This window comes from Callospermophilus lateralis, chromosome 9, assembly GCF_048772815.1.
Source record: "Callospermophilus lateralis isolate mCalLat2 chromosome 9, mCalLat2.hap1, whole genome shotgun sequence".
NCBI classification, from domain to species: domain Eukaryota; kingdom Metazoa; phylum Chordata; class Mammalia; order Rodentia; family Sciuridae; genus Callospermophilus; species Callospermophilus lateralis.
In genome coordinates this window covers 846746-868051 of record NC_135313.1, presented here as the reverse complement: position 1 = coordinate 868051, position 21306 = coordinate 846746, and the positions used below count along the sequence as shown (strand labels likewise).

The 21306-nt window shown below is 57.9% G+C and overlaps 1 protein-coding gene across 1 annotated transcript in view; it reads left to right on the top strand.

Annotated features, from left to right (window-relative positions):
• Crocc2 (ciliary rootlet coiled-coil, rootletin family member 2) overlaps nt 1-21306 on the top strand; it is a 55252-nt gene that overhangs the window by 6947 nt on the left and 26999 nt on the right. The window contains 15 exon segments of the mRNA XM_076866345.2: nt 370-520; nt 1196-1344; nt 2350-2456; nt 3772-3913; nt 7769-7872; nt 8241-8438; nt 8676-8772; nt 8843-8938; nt 9067-9273; nt 9493-9692; nt 10935-11066; nt 11477-11621; nt 11969-12115; nt 12328-12558; nt 19417-19610. Coding sequence (XP_076722460.2) covers nt 370-520; nt 1196-1344; nt 2350-2456; nt 3772-3913; nt 7769-7872; nt 8241-8438; nt 8676-8772; nt 8843-8938; nt 9067-9273; nt 9493-9692; nt 10935-11066; nt 11477-11621; nt 11969-12115; nt 12328-12558; nt 19417-19610 — 2300 coding nt within the window.

Genomic DNA, 21306 nt, shown 5'->3' with positions numbered 1-21306 from the left:
ATCCCCCTCTGCTGTGAGCCCACCTGACCCAAGAAACTGGGTTTCTCTGCTGTGGCCCAGAAACAAAGGCACCGGCCTCCCGCACCCCAGAGAGGATAGCTGTGACCCTTCAGCCGTGTCAGATGAGCTGGCTCAGAGGTGGCACAGGCCGTGGGCGAGCTGTGCTGCCCTCCGCCAGTCCTGGACCCCTTCTCTCCCTTCTGCGTTGCAGGTGGTGACTTGGGTGACCTGCTCAGCCTCTCCCACCCTCCCCCGGGCACTTTGGTCTCTTAGGTGATGGTTGAGGACTCCCCAACTCCACTGGCCCCTGCGGGGTGCCTGGCAGGTGCCCGTATTTAGCACCACAGGTGTCTCTGGGGTGTCTTTCAGAGGTTGGAGGACACCATCCTCAGCCCCACGGCCAGCAGGGAAGATCGGGTGCTCACTGTGCGAGGGGAGGGCCGGCAGGCCTCGCCCACCCCCTTGCCTGCCCGCATCCGTGAGATCGTGGCCAGCAGCCTGCGTGAGGAGCCACCCCAAGGTAAGGGAAGTGGGCCCTGAGTCTGGGCTCAGGCCGACCCCACCCAGAGCTGGCCTGCAGCCTGCAGCCCTCCACAGGGTGTGCACCACCGGAGGGTGGGGACAACGTAGGTGCTTGTGACACACTTGTGACCATCAGCCTCGAGATTACACGGTCTCCATCTTTCCCGGCCCCCCCCAGCCCTGAGCCTGGCCCCAGCCCCTCCCTGCTGCTTCCTGTCACTCTGCAGCGGAGCACTGCACTGAGGCTCAGTCCCTGCACAAGGTCACTTGAAACGTCCTCAGGACATGGGTCCCAGCAGTCCCTTTGAATGCTGAGGCTCTGCCTGGCTTTCTGAGGGACCCCAGCACCCACCAGGCGTGCGGTAGGGACAGAGAACCCACTCATATTTAGAAGAGCGACTTCGCACTCTGGGACGAGGTCCTGCCACCCTGTGGCAAGTCGCCCGTCTCTGGGCACCCAGCATCTGGGCTGCTCCACCCCCTGCTGGCCTCAACCTGACCGTGGGTCTGGGTGCACTGGAGATGTGGATAAGAGGCAGGGAGGCAGGTGTCTGTCAAAAGGAAAGGAAGTGGACCGGGACCAACCCTCCCAGAAGGCCCAGGCAGGCCCCACAGTGGGAGACAGGGAGGGTGCCGGCCTGGCCACCCAGCTGACCAGGTGCTGTGCCCACAGGGGTGCTGGAGCCACCTGCCACTCTGGTCCACCTGCATGAGGAAAGGGAGCTGCTGCAAGAGGAGCTGGCCCGGCTGGAGGACCTGCTGGCCCAGTCAAGCACGGAGCAGGCAGAGCTGGCCAGCAGGTACCAGGCTGTCAGCCACAGGGTGAGTGCCACTGGTGCTTGGCAGCCGGCCGTGCAGGTGGCGCTGTGGTTTTACCTGGGAGCCATCAGTAAGTCTCAGGACCACAGCACATGCAGGCCCTGGGCAGTGGACGGGGACACTGAGGCCAGAAAAGTGAGACAGTGCTGGGCCAGGCGGTGTCTTGCCATGCAGCACCCACAGCAGCCGCTTCTGAAGCAGAGCTGAGCGTGGGGTGGTGCAGGGCCTTCCTGAGCTCGGTGTGGCAGGACAGAGGGGGTGGCCGCTCACCAGGGCCATGAGGGCCTAGCCACTTGGAGGAGGGCCATCCTGGTCCCGCCTGGGAGTGCACAAGCCCACCCAGCCTGCCCTCCCCTCCAGCCCCCTGCAGGCCTGGGTGGGTGGGGAGGGGAATCTTCTTCCTAGCACTGGGCGGGAAACGTGGGAACAGGCCCAGGGAACTGAAACCACAGAAGTCCTGCCACAGATTAGCAAACCGTGAGTCAGAGCGCGGAGTGGATCACTAGGGGTCGGTACCTCCAGGTTGGGCCCCCTGGGGACCTGGGGCCTGGTCAGGTGTGTGTGTCCTGCCCTCTCTGGACAGGGCCTGGGGTGGAAGACAGTGCTGGGAGGTGAGCTAGGCTGGAGGAGTCCTGGCTTGTGCCCTCTGGGTAGGGGGCAGAGCTGCCCTCACACCCTCCACTGTGCCCCTGAGCCCTGAGTCCCTGGTGTGCCCATCTGAAGGAGCTGGAGGAGGGCTGTCAGGCCCCTCTGGGCCTACCAGGCCAGTGCTGTTTCCAGGGCAGTGTTTTCCCTCTCCTCCCTCCTCTGCTGGCCACAGGTGCTAGGCATAGGGATGGGGTGTGGACAGCCGCCATCTGGCCCAGACCCAACCCAAACCCCATCACGGACACCAGCTCCTGCTGGGAGGCCCTCTTTCTTGCCCCTGCCCAGAGTGGCCTTTCCCAGATGCCCTGCCCCTGCCCAGCAGGGTAAGGACCACCAGCCAGGTCTGCCACTCCTGTCCAGATGCAGGCCCGCCTGGAGGCCACCCAGGCTCGGCTGCGGAGGTCACAGCTGGAGCACAGTGTGGACCTGGAGGAGGCTCTTGGCCGTCTGGAGGCCGCAGAGCAGAGGTGAGACCCCAGCAGGCTGCCAGGAGTGGACCCCTGCCCCCAGACAGCGGACCTGCTTCCCTGTGGCTCCTGCAGACGGCTTGGTGTTAGCTCTGTCTGTGAGAGGTGTGGAGGCTGGGGTAGGGGAGGCAGGGCAGGGGCTGGCCCCTCGCCCTCTCACCGCAGGACCACTCTCCCCACATCCTGCGACCAGGGCCAAGCAGAAAGCAAGAAAGGGTCAGCCCCACTCTGCTGTGCACCTCTCAGGGGCTCTGGTGGTGCAGGCCCCCTCTGCCCAGCCTCTGAGGGTGGCCACACATTGGCCCGGCCAACCTGGGGACGCCCCTCTCTGGCTCTCCCTAGGGTTCAGCCTCAACTCCTGGGAACTTTTGGTTTCAGCCTCTCTGATCACAGAGCTCTCGTTCAGCTCTTGTTCACCCTAATCCGAACCTGGCACCCCAAAGCAAAGGCAGAGCCCCAGCTTTAACCAGGACCCCAGCACTAACCCAGCCCCAGTACTAACCCAGCCCCAGTCCTAATCCCACCCTAATCCAGCCCCAGCACTAACCCAGCCCCCAGCACTAACCTAGTCCCAGCACTAACCCAGCCCTAGCACTAACCCAGCACTAACCTAGCACCCCACCAGGAACCTCAGCCCCCCATTCATGGCCCCACCCAGGCTGTAACAGCACTCCAGCTGAGCTCCAGCACCCCAGGTCCCCAGCCCTGTGACAGGGTCTTGGGACAGAGTGGCTCTCAGCAGGGCCCCAACAGCCCAGACCTGGGAGGCTTAACATTTCCAGAATACTTCCTGAAGGAGTAGGTGGCTCTCCCTCTGGGAATATGGAGAAGTGCTTAGAAGCATTTTGAAAACCAGCCTTGGGGAGGAGGCCAGGGCCCGAGGCTCGTGGTCTTGCAGCAGGTCTGGGGAGTCTGGCTCTCAGAGGCACCAGCCTCCCAGCAGCTGGGGGTCCCTGACTGCTGTGCATGCAGACCTGCTGCAGGACGGGCCCCGGGGCTGTGCCCCCCAGGCCCCCTGACTCCCTCTCTGGCCTGCCTGCCCAGGGGCCCCTTCCCCGTTCTCCACAAGTGACCCCTGCAGAGCCCATGGGCCTCCCAGACGGAGAGCCAGAGGCACGGGCAGAGCTGGGGACAGGGCAAGGCCTGGGCTAGGAGAGCCCCTTCAGCTGGCCTCTGAGAGGGCCATTGGGGGTGGTCAGCGTTGCATGAGGTAAAGCCGGGCCCAGGGGCTTCGGGGCCCCCTGGAGCCTCGGCCTGGGACTTGGGCTGAGCCCTCTCTAGAGGCCCCAGCCGCCAGCCCTGGCCCGTCTTGCAGGAGCTGCAGCCTTTCTCAGGTGAACGCACTCCTGCGGGGACAGCTGGAGCACATGAAGGAGGCCAACAGCCAGCTGGCCCGGGAGCTGGCCAACACCACCGGCGGCATGTTCCGCCTGCAGCGTGAGCTGGAGCGCCGGGAGGTGCGGCTGGGCACCAGAGGGGTCCTACCTGGGTGGACACACCAGAGGTGTCCACCACTGTGGATGCTGCCGGTGGGCGGGTAACGGACCAGGGAGGGCACAGCGACTTCACCTGGCCCCTCCTGGGGCCAGGGCTCATCCTGGGCTTGGTCACAGCGGTCAGTGGAGTGGGGACACCCCAGCCCCCCTCCTTTTGAGGGAAGACCCAGCCCCTGAGGACTGAGGAGCTGTGCAAGTCTGGCTGCAGGGCAGAGCCCTGGAAGGGGCCCGTCCACAGTATTCACCTGCGGGGACGACCCCTCACTGGCCTGGACCCAGGTGTGCAGCCCTCTGCCCTCACCCCAGTGGAAGGCACCCTCCTGGTGGCCGAACGGCCGGTGGCGCCTCCTCGCCTGCATTGTCAGGCTGCTCCTGCTCTGGCTCTGACCCGGCACATCCGCCTGCTTGAATCCCAGCCCCGCAGGCTTCTCCTTGATTCCTTCCCGCGCATCCCGCTGGCCAACTCGTCCACCTCCTGGCTCGTTGGTGCGTGTGAGAAACAGTTATCATGTGGTCCAGTGTCCACCATTTTCAAGACCTGAGTCGACCACTTCTCCTGGGCCCGCGTCACGATGCTCTGTCTCCTTCTGTTTGGGGTGACTCTTCATCATTCATCTGTATATGTATACTGAGTTGCAGATGGACCTGACATCTTTATTTATTCATCTTTATGCGGTGCTGAGGATGGAACCCAGTGCCTCGGGCTTGTGAGGCAAGCGCTCTGCCATTGAGCCACAGCCACAGCCGATTTTTTATCTTTTAACTCATTTTTCAGCTGCTTATTTCCTGTGGAACTTTGTGGAACCTCTTGGGGGACTGGGGGAAGGCGATACTTTCCAGGAAGAATTCCATCTGCTTCTGATGGTGCTGGGGCCCAGCAGCTCAGGGCCACACCTGGGAAATGCTCTGGGCCTGCAGGAGCCCAGGGGTGTCGCCTGCACCTCACACCCTGTCTGCTTACCTCCAGTGTGCTGGACAGCAGCTTCTCCTGTGGGCACACGTGTGTGCATGTGGGCATGGTATGTGAGTGTGTGAGCGTGTGTGTGAGGGAGTGCATGTGAGTGCCTGTGTGCACATAGTGAGTGTGGGTGTGTGAGTGTGTGTGAGTGTATGAGCATGTGTATATGTGTGGTGTGTGTAAGGGAGTGCCTGTGAGTGCGTGTATACACATAGTGTGTGTGGGTGAGTGTGTGTGGGTTTATGAGCATGTGTGTATGTGTGCATAGTGTGTGTAAGGGAGTGTGCCTGTGAGTGCCTGTATACACATAGTGTGTGTGGGTGTGTGAGCGTGTGTGAGTGTATGAGCATGTGTGTTTGTGTGGTGTGTGTAAGGAAGTGCATGTGAGTGCATGTATACACATAGCATGTGTGGGTGAGTGTGTGTGGGTTTATGAGCATGTGTGTGTGTGCATGGTGTGTGTAAGGGAGTGTGCCTGTGAGTGCCTGTATGCATATAGTGTGTGTGGGTGTGTGAATGTGTGTGGGTTTATGAGCATGTGTGTGTGTGCATGGTGTGTGTAAGGGAGTGTGCCTATGAGTGCCTGTGTGCACATAGTGTGTGTGGGTGTGTGAGTGTCTGTGAGTGTCTGAGCATGTATGTGTGCATGGTGTAAGGGAGTGCATGTGAGTGCCTGTATGCACATAGTGTGTGTGGGTTTATGAGCATGTGTGTGTGCACATGGTGTGTGTAAGGGAGTGTGCCTGTGAGTGCCTGTATGTACATAGTGTGTGTGGGTGTGTGTGTGGTGTAAGTGGGGGTGTGTGAATGTGTGTGTGTGTGTGGTGTACGTGGGTGTGTGTGAGTGTGTGTGTGTGTGGTGTATGTGTGTGTGAGTGTGTGTGTGTGGTGTACGTGGGTGTGTGTGAATGCATGTGTGGAGTGTACGTGGGTGTGTGTGAATGCATGTGTGGATGTGTGTGAGTGTGTGTGTGTGGTATACGTGGGTGTGTGTGAATGCATGTGTGGGGTGTACGTGGGTGTGTGTGTGTGTGGTGTACGTGGGTGTGTGTGGTGTACGTGGTGTGTGTGGTGTACGTGGGTGTGTGTGAATGCGTGTGTGGATGTGTACGTGGGTGTGTGTGGTGTACGTGGGTGTGTGTGAATGTGTGTGTGGATGTGTGTGTGTGGTGTATGTGGGTGTGTGTGAATGCGTGTGTGGATGTGTACATGGGTGTGTGTAGTGTACGTGGGTGTGTGGTGTCCGTGGGTGTGTGTGGTGTACGTGGGTGTGTGTGAATGCGTGTGTGGATGTGTGTGTGTGTGGTGTACGTGGGTGTGTGTGAATGCGTGTGTGGATGTGTGTGTGTGTGGAGTGTACGTGGGTATGTGTGAATGCGTGTGTGGATGTGTACGTGGGTGTGTGTGGTGTACGTGGGTGTGTGTGGATGTGTACGTGGGTGTGTGTGAATGCGTGTGTGGATGTGTGTGTGAATGCGTGTGTGGATGTGTACGTGGGTGTGTGTGGATGTGTACGTGGGTGTGTGTAGTGTACGTGGGTGTGTGTGGTGTCCGTGGGTGTGTGTGGTGTACGTGGGTGTGTGTGAGTGTGCGTGTGGCCTGGGAGCGTGCGTGCGTGCGTGGCTGAAGCTGCAGCTCACCCTCTAGCCCACCCACCCTGCTGCACAGGGGACGCTACGCAGGATGTGCCTGGGTCTGGCTCAGCCTCAGGGCCCTGGGTCAAGAACGACTTTCTCTATTTGGCAAGAAATTGCCTCATTGGCTCCAGACTCCACTAGGTCCGCCTGAGGCTTCACCCTGGTTCTCCAAGAGGTGCCACAAAGTTCCACGGGAAATGAACAGTTAGAAAATTAGTTAAAAAATAAGAAATCACCCCAAACAGCAGGAGACAAAGCATCGTGATGTGGACCCAGGAGAAGCGGTCGACCCAGGTCTGCCCGATCTCACGCCTCTGCTGCTATAGAACCTTCAGTAGCTCCCACTGGGCCGGCCAGCCTGCCTGGGGAGAGGGGCTGGGTCTGCCGACTTGGGCTCCAGGGGGTGGTGCAAGAAGACGTCTCTTCCCGCCCTGGACGGTCACTCCAGAGGTGGGGTGTGCCTGGCCCCAGTGAGCTCCCCGCTGTGGCCCGGCACACTACACTGAGGGTGTGTGAAGGTGGTCCTGGGCTCGCCAGGGAGGGGCTCAGGGCGGGGTCCAGCCAGGGGTGGCGTGGCCTCCTGAGAGCTGGCTGAGGAGTGCTGGGTGGGCCGAACCAGCAGGACAGGCCATGAGACAGGAAAGCCCTGGGCCTGAGGACCCCGTAGGTTCCAGCGGCCATCTTGCCAGAAGCAGCAGTGTGCAGGATGCAGAGGTGGTGTGGGACTGCACTCCGCGGGGCTGGACCTCTGGGCGCACACAGCCCTGCAGTGGCCTGCTCCCCATGTCCTCCCCAACTCGTCCTGCCCAGCCCCAGCCCCAGCTGCCCCTGCCGCACCGTGGGCTGCTGGGGCGCAGCCAGCCCACCCTGTCCCCTGCCCTCGGGTAAGAGCTGCCACCTGGGATGACGGGAGAGGCACAGCCTCCTCCCTCGGGGCTGCGCAGGTCTGAGTGCAGCCTGTGGGACCTGCTCCCGCGCCTGGACCCCTTCCTGGGATGCCCTGGGAGGACATGGGAGTCTTCCTCTTCCGCAGGACAGCGTTGTCCCAGGGTGGGGAGCCCAGAACTTATTTGCCTGTGGGACACAGGGACCTTGGGACCTGGTAGGTGATACAAGTCCCACTTGTAGCCTCCCCAGAGCCAGCTTAGCAGGACACCTAGAGAATAGTGAGCAGGAGCCAGTGGCCCCCATCTGCAGTGGACATGGGCCTCTTGCTTGCAGACCCAGCGGATGGGCCCTGGGCAGCCATGGAATCTCCTCCTCCTGTGGAGACAGGCCTCGGAACTCAGGGGACACGTGGCCCAATTGCGGGTGGCCACGGAGAGGTAAGTGCAGCTGTGCCCAGGCCACTCCTGAGCAGGGAGACAGCGGCACCAGCCTGTCAGGGCCCTGGCTGGACAGGCAGAGGGGGACGTGGGGGAGGGTGAATAAGGGGGAGGGGAGGGGAGGGGAGCAGGTGGCCTGGCTGCAGGAGCTTCTGGGTCTGGCCAGTTCTTGCTGGTGCCTCACGAGGGCCTGTCCCAGGCCCCCGATGGCCCTTGAGGTACCTCTCATCGCCTCAGCCCTGCTGGCCCTGCCCTGGCTATGAGCTTGCTGTCCTGCCATTGTGGGGCTGCCCCAGGACGGCCAGTGGCCATGTGACCAGAGCCTGCCCAGGTCCTGAGGCTCCTCTACAGCGTCGCCTTTTCTCCAGGGCTCTCACGGACATGCAGGCCAAGGCTGCCTGGACAGCCCGGCGTCTGCACGCAGCCTGCCGCAGCCTCGACTCCAACCTGCGACTGGCAGCCAGCAGCCTGACCAGCGCCCTGGAGCAGCGGCTGCGGGACCAGGTCAGGGAGACGCTGCAGCTGCAGGGCCGCTGGGATGCGGAGAAGGCGGAGCTGCAGGCCAGGTGAGCCAGGAAGGACACCCACATGCTCCTCCGCTTGCCAGGGTGTGGCCTTGAATGCTGGCTCAGGTCTGTGCTTCACTCCTGAGACCATGGGAGCCATCGAAGGTTCTATAGCAGGAGAGGCGTGAGATCAGCAGAGGTGTGGCCCTGGCACCGCAGGGAGGCTCCACTGCAGCAGGAATCTGGACAAAACCAGGCCATCCCAAGGCCCCTCACTTACCCCCAGCTCCTCCCCAGACTCTCGGAGCAGACACTGCTAGTGGACAAGCTCACACAGCAGAATGGGTCACGGGAAAGGACCACGGACTCCCGCAGGACCGATGGCCAGAGACCGGTTCGTGGGCTGGAAATGGGAGCTGGGCTGGAGGCCAGCTGTCTGCCTGGCTAAGGGTCTCTCCCTGCAGGAGTCCCAGTGCGACGGGGACAGGGGCCAGCTGGCCATGGACACCCTGAGGGACGAGGTGGGATCCCTGCAGCGGGTGCTGGCCAGCATCACAGAGGTGCGCCCATCCTGAGCCCTGGTGGTACAGCCCGGATGACCCGTAGGGCCCCTGCTCCAAGGGACAGCGGGAGGTCCCACTTCCCCACAGCCTGCGTCTCCCCGCCCCTTCCCCTGTGCACCCTGAAGGTGGCTCTGGGGGACTCCGGGAGCCTGGAGCTGGCATGGGGCAGCAGTACTGATGGCCAGGAGGCGCGGAGCCGACTGAAGAGCCCCCCAGGTGCCACGTCCCCCCGCCAGGCTGTGTCCTCCCCACGGGCCCACTCCCCAGCCCACCTGGACCCAGCACTGTGGGCCGTGCGGACAGCCATTGAGAGGCGGAGGCATCGGGAGCAGGTGGGCGGCTGTGGGAGCAGGTGGGCGGCTGTGGTCCCGGGGCAGTGGAGGCAAAGCTGCGCCGGGTCTCCCTCAGCTTGGGGAGGTCAGCCCAGGCCCACCCCTCCACTGCCCTGGTGAGCCCGGGCCCCACAGAGCCAGGGAGGGCTCTGGTTCTAGGTTCCTTCTGGGGGAGTCGGAGCCCGGGGCCTCTCGGCTCACAGGGCGCCTGCCCGGCAGGAGCTGCGTCTGCAGCTACAGTCCTCCCAGGAGGCCACGGCCGGACTCCAGGAACAGCTGTCCACGTGCCAGCAGGAGCTTCGGGCCTCGCAGAGGCTCCTGCAGAGCAGGACTCAGGAACAGGAGGCCCTCCTGGGCAAGCTGGAGGCCCAGAGGCACGAGGCCAAGCGCTGCCAGAGGACTGCAGAGCTCTTGGGAAGGTGGCAGGAAGGGGGCATGGCCGGGGCAGCAGGGCTGGCTGAGAGCTCACACTGCATGCAGGAGGGCCGAGTCTCCCGACTGAACCTCCAGGTCACCCCTGCCCTGTGTCCCCGTCCTACTGTCCACAGGGATCCCTTCCCTCACTGGGTCTCCTCCCGGTGCGGACTGCCCTCTGTCCACAGGCTGAGCCTCCATGCACCACAGCCCCAGCCCAGCAGACCCAGCGCGGCTCTGTCTCCCGCCTGCCTGCCGCGGGACTCCCTCTGGGAGGCCCTTCCCTGTGTCCCCAGGACCTCAGGCCCTTGGTAGCCATCCACAGAACCCCAGCTCCGGCCTCCCCTCACGCACACCCGGCTTCCACACGCCTCCGTCTGGGCTGTGGTGGGGAGGGCCTGCGGTGAGCCGGCCGAGGCCAGGAAGGCTTCCTGCAGGAGGTGACCACCCCAGGAGCAGACAGATGCACTCCCATGCCCTCTCGTCCCTGCGGAGGGGGCTGGACCTGCACCCTTCACAGCAGCTCCGCTGGGTGGCCTGAGGGAGGGCTGGACACTGCAGCAGTCCCTGGACACTGCAGCAGTCCCAATGACACAGGGGGAGGTGACAGAGGGCAAGCAGAGGGCACAGCCCCACCAGGGTGTGGGGATCCAGGTGAAGCAGGGGCATGAGGCCAGGGGCAGAGGGTCCTTGCCAGCAGGGAGCTGTGCTGGGTGCAGGGTGAGAGAGCTGTGGCTCAGGAGAGCGAGCCGGCCAGTGGGCCGTGGCCCAGAGGAAGGCCACCCACAGTGCTCAGGAACAGGGCGGGGACATCTGCTGGGGTCAGGTGGCCTGGCCTGACTGCCCCTTGGCAGGGAGGAGGGCTGGGTTCCAAGGGTCATTTGAGGATGCTGCGAGCCAGAGTGGAGCAGCTGATGGGAGGACAGGGCAGGGCACAGGGGTGAGACCTGGGACCTGGGGAAGAGCCGCAGTCGGGGTGTGCCAGCCAGGGAGGTGTCCCCGCCAGCAGGGTCTGAGCATGTCACAACAGACTCAGGCCCCTCGTGCCTTGGGCTCCTTTCTGCCCTAAGCCTGACCCTGACCCTGACCCTAGCCCTGACCCTGCCTGTGCCTCCCGGAGACCTTTCTACCTGCTGCAACCTCCATGGACCCATGTCCACCATGTCCCGCTGACCACCCTCCTGGGCACACACTGAATGTGTCCAGTTAGGTCCTGGGGCCACCCTAACCTCTTCCCATGCACCCAGGAAAAAGGTGGCCTTGGAGACGGTGGTGGAGGAGCTGAGGGCGAGGGCGGATCTGGGAGAGGCAGAGCTGCAGAGGAGCCTCCCGTGGAAGGCAGAGCAGGACAGGCAGAGCCAGCGGGAGCTGGAGGCCAGGTGGGCAGAGAGAACCGGCTCTGTGCCCAGCTGTGTGGCCTGGGGCCATCTCGTCCCTCTCTGGCCTCAGAGTCCATCCACTGGGGGCCTGTTGCCTTACCTGTTGCACCGCAGGGAGGTGAGGGGCAGAGGGTTCTTCCCTGCCCAGCCCAGCCCAGACCCCTGCCTCAGCCCATAGTCGGCCCCTGGGGATACCCCCTGTGGGCCAGCAGAAGTGGGTGTCCTCCCTGTGTGTGCCCACCTCCCCAGGCATGTGCCTGAGGCCACCCTGGGGAGACCCCAAAACCCCATGCTCCTCACAGGACTCTGTGCTTGGAGGGGCTGCTAGCGGTAGCCCTGCCTGTGGTCTCCTGGGCATCCCCACTCACCCTGAGGCCACCTCACGCCTTGCCCGTTGGCCCTGACCCCAGACAGAGGCGCCTGCAGCAGCTAGAGGAGAAGGTCTCTGGGCTCAGGAAGGAGCTGGCCGTGGCCCAGGAGGCCCTGAGTGCCGCGCAGCTGCAGCGGGACCTCGTGGAGAGCGAAAGGGAGGGCCTGCGCGGCGCCCTGGCCCGGGTACGTGCCATGCCCCTCAGTGCCAGGTTCTCCCAGGCCTCACCCCACCCTCTCCGTGCCCACCTGGGTCCCCAGCCCACATGGCTCCGAGTCACCAGCCGTAGCCCCAGCCGCCCCACCACCGGGGACGCCTGCTTCTGAGGCTTCTCCCTGAGCCTGGTCACCCCTCCGGCTGGAGCCTTGGTAGGGCCACTCTCTGCCAGAGACCCCCACGAGGGCCTCCTCCACGCCCACCCAGGCCCAGCCCCACAGCTCCGCAGGTGGGGCTCACTCTCTCCCAGCACCGGGGTTCTGCGGGGATCTTCCAGCTCCTCCCTGAAATCCCTCTGGATGGCCACTGCCCCCAGGCTGAGTCCAGCCACGCTGACCTGGAACTGCTGGTGACACGGCTGAAGTCGGAGGGGGTGGAGCAGCGGGACTCCCTGGCCGCGATGGCGGCCCTGATGGAGGGGCTGGCCCGGGACAAGGGCTCCCTGAGCCACGTGGTGCTCCAGGTGAGCGAGGGCCCAGCTCCAGGGCCTCGGCTCATTCACCCCCAGATGCTCTTCCTTCCGGACTGAGGCCCCTCCCTGAGAGCAGATGTCGGGGATGGACAGGGGCCTGAGCGAGGAAGGGCAGTGCCCAGGGCAGGCCTGGGCAGAGTCCCTGCCTCGTGGGCCAGGGTGTGTGGTGTGGGCTGGTGCAGACGCCCCCTTCTTGCCCTCAGCTGGAGCAGGAGCGAGACCAGCTGCGGGAGCAGCAGAAGGCCCTGGAGCAGCAGCAGGGGGCTGCCCAGGAGCAGCTGGGGCAGCTGGAGCAGCAGCTGGCCTGCGCACGGGCAGAGCGGAGGGGCCTGCAGGAGGCCTGCGGGCGCCTGGAGCAGCGGCAGGAGCAGCTGGAGGGGCAGGTGACCCTGCTCGGGCGTGAGAGGGCCCAGCTCCAGGAGCAGGTGGACCAGGTGAGGCGGGCTGTGGACAGGTGGCGGGGCCTGGTGGACCCCGTGGCGCCAGGGAGTCAGCACCAGACTTTCCTCTTTCCTTTTTGGTACAGAGTTTGAACCCAGGTGCCTGACCCCTGAGCCACATCCCAGCCCTTTTTATTCTTTATTTTAGAACAAGTCTCACTGATTTGCTTAGGGCCTCGCTAAACTGCTGAGGCTGACTTTGAACTAGGAGTCCCCTGCCTTGGCCTCGGGTGTCACAGGTGTGCACTAGTGTGCCTGGTCCCTGACCCCAGCCCCAGGTCCACTGTGACAGAGACCTGTGACACCTGTCTTTCTGAGTCTGGCTTCTTTCATTCAAACTGTCTCTTCAAGCCCTGGTATTTCTTCTGCTGGATCTAGTCTGTGGTGGGGCTTTTAACTGAATTCTTCATTTGACTTATTGAGCTTCTCATTTCCAACATTTCTGTTTTGTTCTTTTTCAGAATCTCTACTTTTTATTAAATTGGTTTTTATGTCCTGAATTGCCTTCCTGAATTCATTCAGTTGTTTATTTGCGTTCTCTTTAAATTCATCAGTCATTTTTTAAATTAGTCTTTTGAACCCTTTATCTTACCTTCATGCCCATCATGGATCTTCTAGAGCCGTTAGCTTTTCGAGAAGCCGTGTTGTCTGGTTTTTCCAGAGTCTTTGTGTCTCAATGTTGAGATTTATGCATCTGCTTGAGTGGAACCTCCTTCTGTTTCTGCGTGAGGGCTTCCTAATGAGCAGGCGTCCAGGAAAGCCAGGTTGTGCACAGTGCTGAGCTCAATTCCAAATGGAGACCAGTGCGTTTCCGTCATCAGTGAGTTTTGACACAGCACATGCTGTGTTGGAACCTAAGGGACCCTGTGAGTCTCACAAGGTGGGAACCCTGTGAAAGTTTAGGCAGGTGGAGGCAGACAGTTGTGTATATCAGGTCTCTCTCGGTGGTCACTCCTCCAGACTCGTGCAGTCGGAAAGGGCGTGGGAGCCACCTCTGCTCCGGTCCCTCACGGTGTGGTGTCCCAAGCGGCTGCCTTGTCTCTTTGCTGTAGCTACGGGGTGAAGAGCCAAGATGAGGACTTCGGGCTTCCCTGGCCCTGCTTACTTGGGGCTGAGTCATCGCAGGAGTCTTTTATCTCGCCTTCTGTTTAAGACAAATCATTCGCTGAGGTTTGAGCAGGACTGAGTCATGGCTGGATGGAGAAGTTTCTTACAACTGGGCTGGGGGTGTAGGTCAGTACAAAATGCCTGCCCAGCACGCTTGAGGCACTGGGTGCAATCTGCAGCCTCCTGAGAAAGAAGAACATGAATGAGAGGGACAACTGCTGGATCCAAACAAACCAGGTACGGAAATGTAGTCGTGACAGAAACAGCACCACCGCCGCGCCAGTGACGATAGAAAAGGGCAAAATAACACAGAATGAGCTGAAAAGTCGCTGATTAATAAAGAAAAAATTTTAAGTAGCCTGGGCGCAGGGGTGGCACACACCTGTGACCACAGTGACTTGGGAGGCTGAGGCAGGAGGATCGCAAGTTCAAGGCCAGCCTGGACAACATAGTGAGACCCTGCCTCAAAATATAAGTAAAATGAGTTGGAAAAGTAACTCAGTAGAATACTTGCCTAGCATCCATGAAGCCTTGATTCAATCCCCAGTAACACAGATCTCACACACACACACACACACACACACACACACAATTTTTTTAAAAAGAAGAAAATAATACAAAAAAAAAAGGAAAAATTAAAAAGTGGGAAAACAAGAAAGTGGAAGAAAAAAGAGAAAGAAAAGATGAACGTAAAGATTTTTTAACTGGGCTGGGGCTGTGGCTCCGTGGTAGAGCGCTTGCCTAGCACATGTGAGGCCCTGGGTTCGATTCTCAGCACCTCATTAAAATAAAGATATTGGGTCCACTTACACCTAAAAAAATAAATATCAAAAAAAAAGATTTTTTAATTGTAGAGGAAAGAAAGAGATGGAAGAAGAAAATAAGATTAAATGTTCAATGTTACAAGGAGAAGAGAATAAATAAAGGAGAAAGGGCAGAAGAAGAGAGAGGAGGAGCACTGGAGCCCATCTCGGCCCTCCGGGGGGGGCGGGGCGGTGGCCGACCCTCGGCTCCGAATGTGGCCCCACCCAGGCACTCTGCCTCCCCTGGCTGAGTTCCGGGTGGACAGTCCTGATCTGTCATGGTGTCCCCCAGAGCTCGTGTGTGACACCAGCAGGGAGGTTCCGAGGAGAAGTGCCTGGGCTGTGAGCCTTGGCCCAGTCAGTGGATCAGCCACCGAGGGTCAGCCGGGCCGTGACTGAGGGCAGCTGGGGTGTGGCTGGAGGAGGTGGCACTGGGGCGTGGCTGTGGGGTGTCGATTTGTCTCTGGCAAGTGGAGTCTCTGCTTCCTGATCACCATGTGAGCCGCCTCCTTCTGCCACACATTCACCATGAGGTTCAGCCTCGTCTCAAGCCCTGAGGAATGGAGCCGGCCTCTGAAACCGTGAGCCTCAATGAACCTTTCTTCTCTATAGTTGTCCTGGCCGGGTCCGGCCGTCACAGCGTGGAAAAGCTGACTCAGCATAATTGCAGAGCAACTCCTGTTCATAGCTTGGCTTCCCACCCGGAGCTCTGAGCAGCTCTGTCTCAGAGTTCTCCCAGAGCCAGGCTCGTCCCCAAGGCCAGTACCTGCTGGGCCAGTGTCGGACTTTTGCTGCTGGTTCCCAGACACCGGAAAGGGTGGGTTCCTGTTCTGAGTTAGATAAGGGGTGTCCCCAGAGCTCATGTGTGAGGTGACACAAGAACACTCAGAGATGAAGTGACTGCAGAACGAGAGTTGTGACCTAATCAGTGGATTGATCCACTCGTGGGAGTAACTGGGTGGTGACCGTAAGCAGGTGGGGTGTGGCTGGGCCAGGTGGGTCCCCGGACTGTGGCTTGGGGGTTTATGTGTTGCCCCTGGTGAGTGGCGCTCTCTCCCTGCTTCCTGACAGCCAGTCCCGAGCTGCCTTCCCCCTCCACACCCTTCCGCCATGATGATGCGCTGCGTCTTCCTGGGCACAGAGCAAACAGGTTGCCATCTACGGACAGAGACCTCTGAAACCAGGCACCAAAATAAACTTCTCCTCTTCTAAGACTGTTCTTGTAGGGTCTTCTGGTCACAGCAGCCAAAAGCTGACTGAAACCACTCCCGGGCAGCTTCGGGGAGCACAGGTGTATGGATGCACTCGTGCATGGTGCTGAGGCCTTTCCTGGCTGGTCGGGCTGTCCTCACCTTATCCTGGTCCTCTGAGTGCCACCAGAGTGCCACCACGGCGCCCAGCATGGAGCCTCCCTTCCTGGTCACAACTGAAACCAGCACCTTCCACCGTCACCACGTTGAACTTCTCTCCAGCGCTGAGGGCCCGGCCCCGAGACTCTGCTGATAACTGGGTGTCTCTAAATCCGCATCTTGGAATCCATCAGAGCCCTTTCCACCTTCCTGCTCTGTCAACGTCTGGTGTGTTTCAGCTATTCTGTTGTGAAGTCGTACGCCACCGAGCTTCGATTCACATGGGCCCATGAGTCACTGGTGTTTCACATGCTCATTGAATATCCACGTCTGCTCAGGGCTTTTGCCCATTTTGAGATTGTGTTCTCCTCTTTTGGTTGTGGATATATCTAGAAATTCTTCCTATATCGCAGACACGAGTACTTCATCAGAGAGACAGATGCACTGCCAATTCTTCCCCAAGTTGGTGTCTTACTTTTATGTCTTCTTTTTTTTCTAGTTTTTTTGTAGTTGTGGATAGACAGAATGCCTTTATTTTATTTGTCAATTTTTATGTGGTGCTGAGGATCGAACCCAGTGCCTCACACATGCTAGGCAAGCGCTTTGCCACTGAGCCACGGCCCCAGCCCATGTTTTCTTAATAATAGTTTTGATGGACAGAAAATTTTAACTTTGGCAAATTTTTAATTTTAAGTCTCGTTTTTTTTGGTTTTTTTTTTTTTGTTTGTTTGTTTTTTGTTTTGCTGTGCTGGGAATTGAACTCGGGGCCCCATGCATACTAGGCAAGCACTCAACCACTGAACAAATCCCCAGTTCACATGTCAGTGTTTTCTGAAGAGATTTTTGCCTGAGGACAAGGAGATAGCCTCCTAGGCTTTATCTGACTTTCAGTTGAGGTCTTGGCTTCATTTCAAGTCATTCGTGTGGTTTCCCAAGTGAATTGAAGCAGTATAAGCATCATCTGGGGACTTTTAAAATGCAAATTCTCATGCCCCACCCAAGACCCGCTGACTCAGAAGCTCCATGAGGAGGACCCAGAAATCTGAAATCTGATCAGCCCCCTCCTGGTGACTCAGTCGCACACTAAGTTCAAGAACCACTGTACTAAGGCCCCATATTTTTCATACTAACATCCAGCTGTTCCACCACCATCTTTTAAAGAAACTCTCCTTCATCCTTGAATCATCTTGGCAACTTGTGGAGAATAAATTGTACACATGGGACTTGGCACATAGATCTATCTCCTCATTCTTTCACCAAAACTCCTGTCTGATCATAGAAACTCTTAACATTATGTACTATGTGTATTCCTGACTTGCTTTCCTTTTTCAATCTGTTTCCGAATTCTTTGCACAGGCATCTATATTTTAGAATCCTCTTGGCAATTCATACCCACCCCTCTAAAAAAGCCTGTTAGGACTTTGAATAGGATTTGGTTGAGTTTATAGGTCAATTTGAGGAGACTACAAATCTTAACTACAATGAGTCTTTTATCCATAAATATAGTATACCCATGAGCAAGGAGAATCATGTCTATATTTTATTTATTGCAGCCATGTTTTATAGTTTTAAGCATAGAGGCCTTTTTATTAGATTAACTTCAAGATTTGACATTGTAAATTGCATTGCTGGTTCAATTGCATTTTCCTATTGTTCGCTACTAATATATAGGAATAGAATGTCATGTATTGACTTTAATCATGTGACTGTGACAAATTCATTTATATACTATCATTTTAAAAGTACAGATTTTTGCATTTATGTTCATGAGTACTTTATTTTCTTATCATGTCTTTGCCAGAATTGGAATCTGATAAATTACTCATGTGGTGGACCTTTGAGTAACAACTGTACTTCCTTCTTCAATATCTTTTCTTTTTTCTTCTCTTATGCAATATGACCTGCGGAACAAAGTTGAATAGAAGTGGTGAGTGATCATCCTTCCACTAAACTCAGTCATGAAGAAATGATACGATATTTTAATATCAACTATGATGCTATTTATATGCCTTTTATAGATGCCTTTTATCAGATGGGGAATATTCCATTTCATTCCTGTAGGCTGAGATTTTTAAAAATCAATAGGAGTACTGAATTCTGCTAAAGGCTTTCTCTGAGCCTGTTGAGATGACATCATTGCTGTCCTTATTTTGTTAATTGGATAAATTATATTCATTACTATTTTGAATTCTAAACCTACATTGCATATGTGAGTTAATGCTAATGGGTCATGAGTTAATATTCATTTTATATATTCTTAGATTCAATTTATGTTTTGCTAAGAATTTTTGCTTGTACATTCATGGAGAATATTAGTCTGTATTTTCTTTTCTTGTAATGTCTTTGTCAGAACTGGTATCTGGAGAAAAAAAAGGAATTGGAATCTGACCAATCACACACATGGTGGGCCTTTCTCCTGGTCTTCTATTATAGCGTTTTCTATCCTTTTTCTCTCCATGGTTCACTCAGAGTATTCTTTGGCCTATCTTCCTGATAATTCATTGTTTCTTCTACCTTGTCTAGTCTGCCATTGAACTCACCTATTATTTATTAATATTGGCTATTGTATTTTAAAATCATACTTTTCATACTTAGTATCCAGTTCTACATCGCACAATCTGGTTTTTGAACATACTAGTCAGCTATTTTAAATTCTATGTTTGACAACTCCAATATCTGGAGAGCTGGTGAGGGTGAGCGAGTGTCTAGTCTATTTTCTGTTTTTATGTGTGTCGTTGTATTTGTCATGTGGTCCTATCTCCTAGTATGCCTGGTCATGTTGATTAAATGCCAGATATCATAAATACAAAGTTTATAAACAATTTGACGTTATTGACAATGCCATTCTTTGAGGGCTTTATCTTTGGTTCCGAGAGGCAATGAAAGTGGAAATGAACACTATCATCCGATCAGTGACGGAGGCACACGGGTTGTTTTGAAGGGCAGTCCAGTTCTACCACTACCACTGGGGTCAAGCTCTCTGCGCTTGATGGGAATTTGCCTTTCATTCCTGTAGGCTGAGATTTCTAAAAATCAGTAGGAGTTCTAAGTTCTGCTAGATGCTTCCCTGAGTCTGTTGAGATGACGTGAGGTCAGTTCCCTGGTAGTCAGTTTCTCAGCCTGAACTTTAAATCAGCAAATGGCCTGAGTAGAGAGGAGATGGCACGTGAGGGCTCGTTCCTGTGGCCCTTCTCCTCAGGGTCTCGGCTCCTTTGAACCCTGCTCTGTCCTGGGACTCACCTTGTCTTCACCTCTTGATTCCCTTGTGGCACCACTGGCGGGCCCCACTCTTCCTCTGTCACTGCTACTGACGCGCCCAGACCATGTGTCCTGCCCCTAGAAACTAGTGGCCCAATGAAGTGTGGCAGCCCAGCATAACAGCATCTCTGTTGTGGTTTGGGGAGTTGAGCTCCCTCTATTCTAAAGGTGCGTGTGCATTCTGAGGTTCAACACGTCCACGTCTACCCACTGCCTCCACTTTCGCCTCTGGGCCAGTCTGAGAAAGTCTCTTCTTCCAAGGCCCTTCATTTCCCTCAGCAGGCCCCCCACCTACCCACTTACTCGCTTTCTCTGCTACACTGCCCCCCCCCCAGGTCACATGCAGAAAACAGGCCCTGGAGAAGCAGCTGGCACAGTGCCTGCAGGACCAGGACACCCAGATGGACACTCTGCAGCAAGCCCTGAAGGCCAAGGCTGCTCTGACTGAGGAGCGAGTCCAGCTGCTGGCCAAGCAGGAGGCCCTGGAGAGGCAGGGGCAGCTCTCAGCTGAGGAAGCGTCTGACCTCAGGTACCCGTGAGCCTGCCAGTCAGAGCGTGTGTCCATGGCCCTGACCTTGGAGACCTGCAGGGTGGTGGGCAGGGGTGGGAGGCACAGGGAGGTCTGCTGTGTGTAGGAGGGTGGGCCTTGAGGGAGGGAAAGAGTGCCTTGGGGTGACACACAGTGTCCCCAGGAATAGTCCTGGGGTCACCTTGCCGAAGACAGGTGGCAGGAAGGTGTGGAATGTCTTGCTCACAGATCTGAGAAGTTCCCAGTGAACCTAGCTTCAGACAAGGCTGCTCCAGGCATTCCCACAGTCCTCGGACCTGCTCCCTCCTCCCTCAGTGCTAGGGGTCACCTGGAGAGGGCAAAAGAAGGTCAGCGATCACCAGGGCCTTCCTCCGGCAGACAAAACACCTTTCTCCCCACAAGTCCCTGAGGGGCTGCCGTCAGGCACCTTGACCCTCTGGGCAGCCCTGCAGCGGCCTGGGAGCTGGAGCCACAGGGCTCAGAGTACAGGCTTGGGTCTAAAGCCCGTCCAGCACCCAGGAGGCACAAGGCTAAGAGTCGGGGGGAGCCCCAAAGACCAAAGTCAAGAGAAATGTCCAGAAGTTGAAATGGGCACTTGTGGGCAGGATCGGTGGTGCCATAGATCGTTGCCCCTGGCCTGAACTGGTTCCAAGGCCTATCACAGACCCAGGGCCGGCTGGGCTTGCCCCACTCTGAGCTCTTCTTGGGAACACCTAAGTGTCCAGAAGATTTCCTCCTGGGGTCCAGAATCTGGGAGGTGTGAGAAACCTTAGTCTCAGGTCCTCGAACCTCTTCATGGAAACACCTCTCCCGCAGATGCAGGCCGCCCAGAGTCGGGGAGCACAGGCCCTAGGCCTGCCCTCGCTGGCTCCTTGGCCCTGGGAATGTCTGCTCCCCAAACCCACCCTGGTTAGAGCCTCCATGGCCAGGGTCTTGTCCCGTGGCCCCTGCTCTCAGCCCTGACCACTGAACCCAGGGCCACTGCACACAGCAGCCCCTCAGCCCAGAAAGCCACCAGCCCAGCGGGGACTCAGCCAGAGCACATCTGTCCCCTCTCTCCGCTTCTCTGCTGGCTCTGGGCTGCCGTGCTGGTGGCTTCAGATCTCCTGATGGCGGTGCAGGCATCCTGCGGCAGCCCCTGGCTCTGAGGGCCCCACAGTCGCACAGGTCTGCTGTACCAAGGGGAATGCACAGGTTCCCACCTGCTCCCCAGGCCGCTGGCCCTGGCCACTCCACCCTGCGGCATGTGGGGCCTCTGCTCCTGGGGCCCGGCTACGGAGCAGGTGCTCTTGGGCCAGACTCGCAGGGGCAGACTCCCAGGCCACCCCCCTGGTAGAAGCCAGGTGCAAGTCACGGAGGAGGCAGGTGGAGGCGGACAGGAAGAGAGCTTTGCCTGTGTGCACCAGCTGTGGGGTTCTGGGCACTTTGTGGGCTTCGAGTGTCTGTGTTTGTGTGTGTTGTTTGGTCGTGTTTTCACCATAAATGCACATGGCATGGGGGGGGGCGGGGCGGTCACTGATGAAATGCCAGTGACTCAGGCTTTCTCGTGTTCTGAGCATGTGCGTCCGGGCAATCTGTGTGCATAGGCCGGCACACGCCATCACAATGCGTGTGAGGTTCCAGTGTGGCGGTTGCTGGGGGTGACTCTTTGCCAGGAGAGAATAGAAGCTTGTCTTCTTGCCCTTGTTGACAGCGG